Source organism: Theobroma cacao, chromosome 3 (genome assembly GCF_000208745.1).
Source record: "Theobroma cacao cultivar B97-61/B2 chromosome 3, Criollo_cocoa_genome_V2, whole genome shotgun sequence".
Classification (NCBI taxonomy): Eukaryota; Viridiplantae; Streptophyta; class Magnoliopsida; order Malvales; family Malvaceae; genus Theobroma; species Theobroma cacao.
This window is the reverse complement of record NC_030852.1, coordinates 26,081,813-26,092,104: the sequence shown is the minus strand read 5'-3', so window position 1 is coordinate 26,092,104 and position 10,292 is coordinate 26,081,813. Positions and strand designations below refer to the sequence as shown.

At 33.2% G+C, this 10,292-nt stretch overlaps 1 protein-coding gene across 2 annotated transcripts; it reads right to left on the bottom strand.

Moving 5' to 3' along the window:
* LOC18605137 (HVA22-like protein e) lies at window positions 2,739-4,178 on the bottom strand. 2 transcript variants are annotated; one of them, XM_007037971.2, is made up of 5 exons: window positions 3,774-4,178; window positions 3,631-3,657; window positions 3,401-3,523; window positions 3,114-3,318; window positions 2,739-2,942 (listed from the first exon to the last, which is right to left on the bottom strand). In XM_007037971.2, exons 1-5 carry the CDS (start codon window positions 3,818-3,820, stop codon window positions 2,922-2,924), a joined length of 423 nt encoding a protein of 140 aa, XP_007038033.2. In that variant the 5' UTR covers window positions 3,821-4,178; the 3' UTR covers window positions 2,739-2,921. The 2 variants fall into 2 exon arrangements, with proteins under 2 accessions (XP_007038033.2, XP_017972311.1); XM_018116822.1 differs by lacking the exon at window positions 3,631-3,657 and having other exon boundaries at window positions 3,774-4,163.

The window sequence follows — 10,292 nt, the reverse complement described above, 5'->3', positions numbered from 1 at the left end:
TGATTATTTATTTTTATTTTATTTTATTTTTGAATATTAATAATTTATAATTGATTTAAGATATCAATAATTGGTAATTTAAATAGTAATATTTTATTTATAATTTATTCATTAAATTTTTTAAATGTTAATATTTTATTTATAATTTAAATATTATTATGATTAAACTAGTAATCTTTTAATTATTTTTAAATTCAAAATATTTTATAATATATAATTAAAAACTTAAATGTTTTATTATAATAAGATTTATTTTTTTTCTCTATTTTCATTTTTTAATTTATATTTTCACTTAGTAATTTAAAAATTAATATTATATTTATAATTTAAATATATTATAATTAAAATATTAATAATTTGTTAATTTTTAATTTAAAATATTAATTTGATAAACTTAAGTTTGTAATTTTTAAAAATAAGTATGGACATTTTAATCCAAAATGTTTAGACTTTATTTTCATGAGTGTGGAATAGCTGATATCATGGGAAAATGTGGTATTAGCTATTTCAAGCTTCTACCAAGTTTTGAGGAATAACCATTTTTTCCTTCTTCCAAAAACAAACCAAATGAGGGGAGAAAATTTTTTAAGGAATAGAGAATGACTTAGCCATTCCCCGACCAAACATGCCATCATAGGAATAATTCATGCTTAGAAGAGTAAGGAAACAGGTTAGCTGAACCAAGTACGCAAGTTTACGTCCTTTTCAGTTATAGAGCAACTTTATTAATAGTGCAAAGTGGTAAGGCTTGCTAGATTTATGTGGGGGAGTTAACTTTTAGGGTGGATTTCATCAGGCTAATCAAGCATTTTTTAGCTGGCCTGCTCTAAAAATTCGAGCAATTCTTCTTCAGTTCCACAACCCTTTCCTTTACTGTCTCAAGACCATTTGTCAAAGCTGCCATTGTTGATCATAAGATTGAAATGATTGGCATGTATATGCTTTTGCTAAAGAAAAGATTTCTGATACCTTCTGGGAAGGATCCAGACACCTCAAGTCTGGTTAGTACAGAACCACAAAGGGAAAGTATCCCATGAGTGCATGATATTTAATTTCTTGCATCTGACCAGATCCGATCAACTAGTAACTGGTTAGAAACAAGTGCTTGATTATCAAATGAACTGATCGACATGGTTTCCTTGACACCAGTATTTCTATTGCTTCAACTTGGCCTCAGATAGGGAGACACGACTCATTGTTCAACAGAGATTTCTCTTAATTATTTATTAACAAGTTGCAACAAGATGCATTGAAGCGTAAAAGAGGCTTTATCTTTACTACATATAATATATTAATAAAGCAAACCAGGATTTCTTATAGTGTGGGGAATGGATGTGAACTTTATGGTAATGAGCCAAAAGGAAAATATACTGATAACGCGTGGCTAATTAGTGTTTTAGTGTTATACATAACTAAACAATGACCTATATACTAATTTTTCTGAAAGTTAGAAGAGGAAATTTCGTCGAAGACCGCCAGAGTCTTGGCTTTTTTCTTTTGTTCAATATATAATACAAGAGTTTTGGCTTTCGAAGACATTGATACACTTTATTTCATGGACATTGATCGATGCATATGCTAAGAGATACACGAATGCACGTGCAAAGGCATGTGTGTACGTGTATGTACAGTTCAGTACAAACATCTATACAATGCTTAATGAATGGAACCAAAAAAATGGAAAAATGATAGGCTAAAGGTTAGAATATGAAGGACATGGGGGAATGTACAGGCTGAAAGCCATATTGTTGTTGATATAAAGGCAGGACATGCTAATCTAGATCACGTTCTGCGCATACGAAAGCAGCGGTATAGTGCACCTTTTAGCACACCTGGGATATGGTAAAATGCCTTCTCAGATTTAGATCTACAACTTATTCTGACAGGGCATTTATAGGTATAGCTGCTACTTTTTGTTCATGTTGATTCTTTGGCTGCAAGCTATTTCTGGAAATTCATGCTTGTACCAGACATAGAAAACTCCCTAACAATCATGGAATGAAAATGACTGATGAACTCAACCGGAAATTCATGGGGCCATAAGAAATTGCATACCCAACTAAAATCGGTTGGATTATAATTTGTGTCGTTTCATTAAGGGGTGGCGACGGTCGACGAGGCAACCTGCAGTCGTGAACTATGAGAACAGCATCTTTTAAGTTTAACCCGCCTTTAACTCAGGGCTTATTGCCCCTGTTTAAGGCCCACGAAGTAAAAGAAATCAGCTCCGGAAAAAGCCTCATCTCGTACTGGGCTTACCTTCCTTCTTAGAGCCCGTATGGGTGGGGTTCGATGCGGTAGGAACCACACCGCACCTTGCTGCCGTGGCGTCCAGCCAAACGAGGCTTTAAAGATCACGACTTCCCGGAGTATCACTGTTTTGCTCTTTTTAGTCATTCAAAGGCACCAGTCAAAAGTTTAGATTAATTTCTTTTTCGAACGAACAACCTAGAAAAGAAAACCACCGACGAAAAATAAATAATTGGAGGAAAGGGATATAGGAATAAAAGAGGACCCATGGCAATGCAAATTTTAGACTTTTCATTGATATTTTATATTCGTTCAAACCGTTCCGAGTCTTGAATAACGCTCAATTCACTTTCAATTGGTAAAAGTTACCAAGGATTGTAAATGCCTGTAAGTTTCATGGCTTACAGTTTTCGAGTGCGAGGCTAGTTGTTAATTGTTTGAGAATTGAAGTGAAATTTAGGTGGTCAGTTATTATCAATGAAGAGGGATTAAATCACAGACAATCAAAGCTTTGATAATCTCATTCCTAATCATTACATGTCAAGGTTCCTGCAAGCCCATAGACTTGTACAAGGGGTAAGCATTTACAACCACCAAAGAGAAATCACCAATCAGAGCTGAAGTGGAAAACAAGGAACATAAAGATCCAGCAACCAAGGCTACCTTCTTCTTCAGTAAGCCTCTTGCTCCCCCTGCCGTCCACATCAACAACAACCCATCAGAATAATATTGACGAAAACACTGGTGTTGCGTTCCCTCTCCTACTTTTATGTAGCTACTATTCTTTTAATGGAGAATTACAGTGTGTATTAAATATGTAAAAACTCCAAACGTATTGTGACTGCATAGATTTGTTAACTCACCTTTTTGGGGACGATGAACTGCACAAATTTCTTCTTGCCTTTCCCATTTGGAGAACCGCTATGGTGACCCTGATGTTCTCTCAAAATTCCGTATTTCTTGATTTGCTCTCTCACAAACTTTTCGTATATGAAAGCTGCACCCCTGAACTGTGGTAGAACCAGCCATGCCATAACCAGCAGCTTCACTGAGTACCAAATTGGTATCCTGCAATTCCATTATCGATCCAATTAGAAAACAAATTTTATCATACCTTTCTTTAACTTTGTGTAGACAAGTTCTTAATTACCACTCTAAGACTGACTGGAGCACCATCTCCGTTAGAGTTAGCAACGAATATAAAATCCAATAAGCAAGCCACTGCTCGTCGTCATCCTTGGCCGGGCTCTCTATAGCTATTACCGACGCATATCTGATATACAAAACAATATATTGCAAAAAAACAAGAATATTAAACACCCACAAAATAACCGAAGAAAAAGTAATGATAAACCGCAAATATTGCTAAAATTTCCTTACAAGGGGTACAGCAACATCACCACAGGCCTGCAGGCATGACAAATATATAAAGAAAATCATATATAAAGTTCAATTCTTCATACAAAATCAAGACAAACATATTAGTAGTATAAGACAAAAGATCAAGTCTCAAGAGAAATTACCCAGCTAATGAATGAAGGTTTGTGAGCAAAGTCCAGAAACGACCCATTCTTGAGTTTTCCTCCCTTCAAAATTTTGCTTCCGGGGAAGTGTTTGAAGTTTGAAAAGAGAGAAGCAGAGAGAACACTGGCGGATAGAACAGAGTGAAGAGAGTGAAGAAAGAGTTTAATGAGAAAACGATTTGTGCTTCGTTGATATCAAGACAAATTCAAGGGGTAAAAGACTGAAGATGAGGTCACGTATTTATAGGGAGGACTGGGTACCAGGTGGCAAGAAGAGAGCCAGTATCAGATTCTGGCTTGACGTGTGGAAATGGACTAAGCACCGTCCAGATCGTCGTGATCCACTGCTTTTCATCATTAATTAATCGCCGGACCTTGCTATATTTTTCTCTTGATTTGTTTAATGTTTTGTTTGTAATTTGTGAGGGGATTAAGTTATAGCTGAAGTTATGGAAATCTAAGGGGGGAATTGTTCCTTCCCCAAAGTACAAGCCACGTGTTCATGTGTTCGATGATGAAAGGTCGATGACACGCGCCATTATCCACATGGATCCAAATGTAGGACAACAGGTTTTGTCTCTTTTTCGGCTTTTCTTTTCTTCTCCTTCTGCTGCTTCTTTCGTGTATCTGGGTCTCGGACTGGATTTTCCAATGGGGAAACTAGGAACTAGGAAGCCTGCCTGTTGTAAATTCGTTTCTGGGCTCGACCTAGATTAAATAGGCCGGTGTCAATGCTGAGCCCTAAACCTAACCTACATAACCAATTGAGACAGAGGCTGTTTGTAATTGGAATCCAGAAAAGTGAAAGTCCAATTCAAAGCTGGGAATTTTCATTTTCACCCCTACTTCGTATATTTCTACTAGCAAGTTGTAAGCATCTTAAATGGTATTAAATATTCTCCAATCCCACATTCTCTTCCTTCAAAAAATCACCACCACCACTTGAGTCTAGAGATTGGCATAAATAAATTCCACCACAATTGCCCTCTCAAAACAAGTGAACGTTAATTTATCAAAAAGTCTATGATTTAAAATTTTAAATTTAATCTAAAAACAAGTTCCAAATAATTCAAATACATACATAATAATAACATTCACCCAAATAAATAAAATAAAACAAAAACTCAAAACTACCTAACCCAATGTAAATTGATTCCAGAATAAAAATATCATACACAACCCCAATCTATCTCACCCAATTACCACATCTGTAAAGCCCGACCTTATAAAATACTATTCATGACATACATGTGATGATAGCATGATTGCATGCTAGGAGAGTCTCGAAAGATTTACAAAAGTCGATATTGTACCTAGAGGTACAACAAAGTTAATTTAGTCTTTGAACTAGATCAAATAGGAATTTTAAGGTGAGATTAAGATCGTCACAGTCCAAGGATGACTCAAAATGGTAATTCGGAGTTTGAGAATCAATTTAGAGTCGAATCGGAATTTTCACTATCCAGGGGCAAAATGATCATTTGTCATCTGGGGACAAAATGAAAATTTTAGAAAAGATTTTTTTGAACCCATTTGACTTATTGGAGTATAATTTGACTTATTGGAGTATGATTTGAGGTTTAGAAGTGAAAAATTTTAATTTCGGTATAATTTACAGTAAAAGGGTAAAATGGTAATTTTACCATCTCATGGGCAAAATTATAATTTTTCACCATCAGGACATTTTTTCCAGCACATGGTCTTCCTTTATCTTCATCTTTGACCCTTGACTAATCAAGTGGTGGAGATAAAATGTTTAAATTTTTAAACTTTTAAAAATGGACCAATAAAAAAATGCCATGTGTCAAGCTTAGGATATGCTATTATTTAACTAAAATATCAGCATAAATCAGCCCATTACTCTCCAAATATTCGGCCAAGCAAGGAAGAGAGAGAAAGAGAGGAAGAACAAACCCTAGGTGAGGAATTTCAAAAGAAAAAGTGTGAAAAATCAAGGAAAACAAGTGAAAAAGGTAAGATTTTTCAACTTAAGCTTGAAACCTATTTTCCTTAAGCATTTCTCCTTATTTTCCATGCTTAAATTACATGTTTTTATGATGAATTGTTGGCTGATCAAAATGGGTTAGGAGAGAGAAAGTTGTTAAATTAATTTGATTTTAAGTTATGTTAGTGTTTTTAGTTAGTTTAGCATATTTAGAAACAAAACAATAAGAAAAGAATTTATTTTCTCTCACAACCATTAAGGGCCAAATTTACCATGTATGAGTGAGGATGAGTTTGATTTTTGTTCTAGGAGAATTGGTTAAGAAATGATGAATTATGAGCCTAGAAAAATAATGAGAATTTTCGGAGTAAAAATACGAATTTTTACCCATTAGGGGTATTTTCGTAATTTACTATCGAGACTGATAATTTGCACCACACTGAGGGACATTAAGTCAATTTGGGTGCAATTGAGGTATAGAAACTGAAAAAAATTAATTTAAGATTAAATTGGACGCGTTAGTAATTTAATTGGGTGATAAGACGAATTAGGCCAATACTGAGTTTAGATAGTTACCAGTGCATTTTTGCATTCCATATTATGCATTAATAGTCTAAATTAGTTTAATTTCAATTAGTACCAATGTAGTGAATTTCTCGATTTTGTACTGTGTCAAGGTGGTGAGTCCTCCGATAAAGGCAAGGAAATTGCATCCGATGACCAGTAGACAGAGTGCATCGAAAGTCTACATTCTAGACATTGTGAGTAAACTTACTGTCATTTTAATTATCTATGGTGGTTTTTAGATGATTTCATGAATTCTATGGAAAAAGGAATTTAAAAAGGTAAATTTTCATGTTTTATGAATAAATGTGTTTCAATGAAATTAAATTATAAATTGTTTTGAAATTAATAGTGATTTTGAAAAATAGAGTACACGGAGACTGTAAATTGTGGCAATTTGATTGTTTAAATTGATTGGCTTATGATAAATCGGACATGATTGGCTAGTTGGCAATTGTATTGAAATGCGAATTGTTTGATTGCCTTGAAAGACTGTGAATTACAAAATTGTCATATCATGTTATTGAGTTTTATTGTATAGTGGATTATATATATTAATTAATCACTGCAGTAGAGGGTTTCTGTGGACCAGCCTTTTAGAGGGGCACGATAAACCCCATTATATTTTTACCTCGAATGGAGAGGCGCGTAGGGTATCTCCTGGGGTAAAGCTTAGGGTTCACTTCACGCCAAACCACCATGTGAGGGGGAACTCAGCCAACGCCAAGGAATGACTATGTTTTCAAAACAAAAAAAAAACATGATTTATGTGAAATGTGAATTTTAATAGCCTTGGCGATCTCGGTAGGATGCCTCGACCAAGGTGTCCTTGAGAATAGATTTATGGCACAAGCCTAGTTTTTATGAGATTCATAAGCCTCTTTACATATTTTAAATGAAATGTATTCTAATGCTGTGACCCAGTTTACGATGATTTATTTTATTGTCTTCATGTACTCAACTCTAGATATTTATGATGATGTCTGTTTACTCATTGGGATTTTATAATCTCACTACCCTCCTTTCCACCCATTTCAGGTTCAATATAGGCTGTAGAGAGCTGATCTCATCGAGGACTACCGTTGGATCTGCATTTTCCAAACCGTAGGTTCACAGTCCTCTTTATTTTTGTTTATTCGGGGGCCCTCTTGTTATTGTAAATTGAATTAAATATTTTGGCTCACTGTATTTTAGTATGTATAAATTTATTTAGCTTTTACGCTATAAAAATTATTCACGTATAACTCTATAAATATTGTTTTATAAGAAAATAGAATATTTTACTTAATATTTCTTTTATTTTCTTATTATATTCAAATAACCGTAATTTCATTTTAAATGAAGATTTTAGACTTTTAAACTCATTTTGATTATGAATTATGTCTTTTGTACTTGTATGTTACATTTTAGCCAGTTTCAAAGTTTTTGAGAAAAATGACCAAAATATCCCTGTGAGACGAAAATTAATATTTTATTTGTTTTAAGTTGGAAACGGCTTAAAATTTTTTAAAACACGATATTTGACAATGGTTGCTCACAAGGGAACAGAGAAACTGATAGTAAAGCCTTGCGGGGTTTCGAGTTGACATTCCGGGGCAATGAGTGTCTACCGGGACACCGCGGCGGTTGTCACGAGCTCGAAGGGAGTACCGGGTCGTGACAACATCTACTTGTGCAAATAAATGGCGGCTTGATAGAAGGTTTTGTGCTTAATATATTGAATTGACTCCTAAGAAAATGTTTTATTCCTTCTCAAGTCTCATCTCTTTAACCATTTGTGTAAAGGTAAAATGCCTCGACTGATTGGGTTAAAATTCTGTAAGAGTTTATTCAAGAAAAAACTATTATGTTATATGTGTACGTTGTTACATGCAATATCGTCTTCTTATTCAAAAAGGAGTCCAATTAATTTCATTTGTTTAAGTTAGAGAATTTTTTTATTAAAAAAAATAAATCTTGAATATTTGAACCACTTCATAAGACATAAATATTAATAAAATTCATATGATCTTAAATAAGTAATGAAGTTGAACATGAAATACGCATCTTGTCTCGCACATGGCGCATTTTATGCAAAACTTTGATAGATTACTTTGGTTGCCAACCAACAACTGACAAGAGAAATGGGAGCTTTTTTCCACTGTTTGAAAATATAAGAACTTATGAATAAACGAAAGAAAGAATCTGATTTTGAGGCGTTTAAATAATTTTTTTTAAAGGATTTTATGTCTTTAGGATAAAAAATGCCTCAAAACTCTTAATCAGAAGATATTAATGTTATTACATGATTAGCAGTTGAAGTAGAAGATTTAGGTCTGATTTTCAAGTAACTTGTTTTGGTTTATCAGAGAATTCATAAATAATTTTGAAATTTGAATGATATGAAAATTTTTAAAAAAATCAATTAGTCAGAAAAACCTAATATTTTGGGGAAATCGATGTTGCTTTGATATGCTATAATGAAAAGAAGTAACTTTGGCAACAAGATGGGTAGAAAGTATGATCATGTCAATTGATGATTCTTGTTTCTTGTTAACTTCTTTGTAATCTGTTCAAAGATAATGTAAAATTTCCTAACTCCCACACCAGTTGCAATGTCCTTGAAGTAAGAAAAAATTTCATTAAGAGCATGGATGATCACAAGTTCATCTTGACTTAAAAGTGAATTCACCAATGCAAGTTCATTAGCAACGTTTCCAGAAGTATTCAAAAACTTCGTAGTGCTTTTGGATTTGGTAAGTTTTTCCTTCGGATTCACCATTTGAGATCTAGATTTGTTAACATACAACTTATTTATTGATTTTGACCCAAACATCAAAGGAAATTTAAGCAAAAGCAAAAAAAAGCACAACATTTTTTGTGACGAATGAAATAATGTCATAATGCAGTAGCTGATCTTGTCTGATCTTAATGACTATGTGCTAGATTAGCAATAAGAATAAAAGGGTTCAAACGTGCTGCCATATCATGATAAGAGGGCAAGGAGTGTAACTAGTGGGATTTGACCTCCTGTTCAAACATGAAAATAATCAATAAATTAAAATAAAAACACAACAAAAAAATAAAATAATATTTAATCAGAAAAACAGTCGAATCTTACAAGATCAATATTTGTGTTTTTCATGTAACTTTCAAATTAATTATGAACACTCATAAGTTTAAGAGTTACATACCTTGCTCTAGATATTGTAATCAAGAGCCAATTAAATCCAAAACCTTGCCTCTCAACTTTTAAGATTTGTCAAATTTGCAGCCACTCAAGTGTTTGGCCTCTAACAGTAATCCGCACAATGATTGAATAAGACCTTCTCAAAGCAAGGATTTTACTTGTGCTAGCAAGTTTTGTTTCTAAAACAAAATGACTAAAAGTTTTTACCGAATCTTATTTTTGTCAGACAAAGAAAACTATTTTTCTTTTCTTATTTTATGAAACAGTTGAGATGTGGTTTTTAGGCTTAGAGTTTTTAGTTTACTAACATAACATATTTATATAGCCAAACTAAGTTGTAACCGTAAATACAACAATTGTATTTTAATTTAATTAAGTATTTGAGAACTTAATTAATTTTTCACTTTATTTTGGCTTTTTTTTCTTAATTAAGTCTAACTTAATTAATTATCTTTATTTAATCCCAATCATGTTACTTAATGTATGTGACCCATTAGACTTCTAACATGTTGGCAATAAATATAAATCATAATCAAATATCAATTTGACAATTAATTTATATTCATAGATCATGAGCGGCATCTAGCAATACATCATGACCACCCAAATGTTAGATAGTCAATTAAGGAATTTGACAAAGTCGTTCAGTGATAAACCTCTCAGTGTAATACGGTCCTTTAATCAATTATCCTGGATATATCATTAAGCATGGCTCAATGTCTACTTATAACATTCCATAGTAGTTCTCATAATTCATGCTAACCTTATAAATTTAGGAAACTAACTTTTCTCAAATTCATCATGCTTTGGCCAAAGACTTTATTCAAATTAATCAAGAATT

What these genes read in the sequence shown, in the direction of transcription:
- LOC18605137 (XM_007037971.2), bottom strand. Translation starts at nt 3,820, where the DNA reads ATGGGTCGTTTCTGGACTTTGCTCACAAACCTTCATTCATTAGCTGG. An exon ending in GTGATGTTGCTGTACCCCTT is followed by an intron (nt 3,524 to 3,630) that starts GTAAGGAAATTT and finishes TTTGTATATCAG; the next exon opens with ATATGCGTCGGTAATAGCTA. An exon ending in CTCCAGTCAGTCTTAGAGTG is followed by an intron (nt 3,319 to 3,400) that starts GTAATTAAGAAC and finishes ATGGAATTGCAG; the next exon opens with GATACCAATTTGGTACTCAG.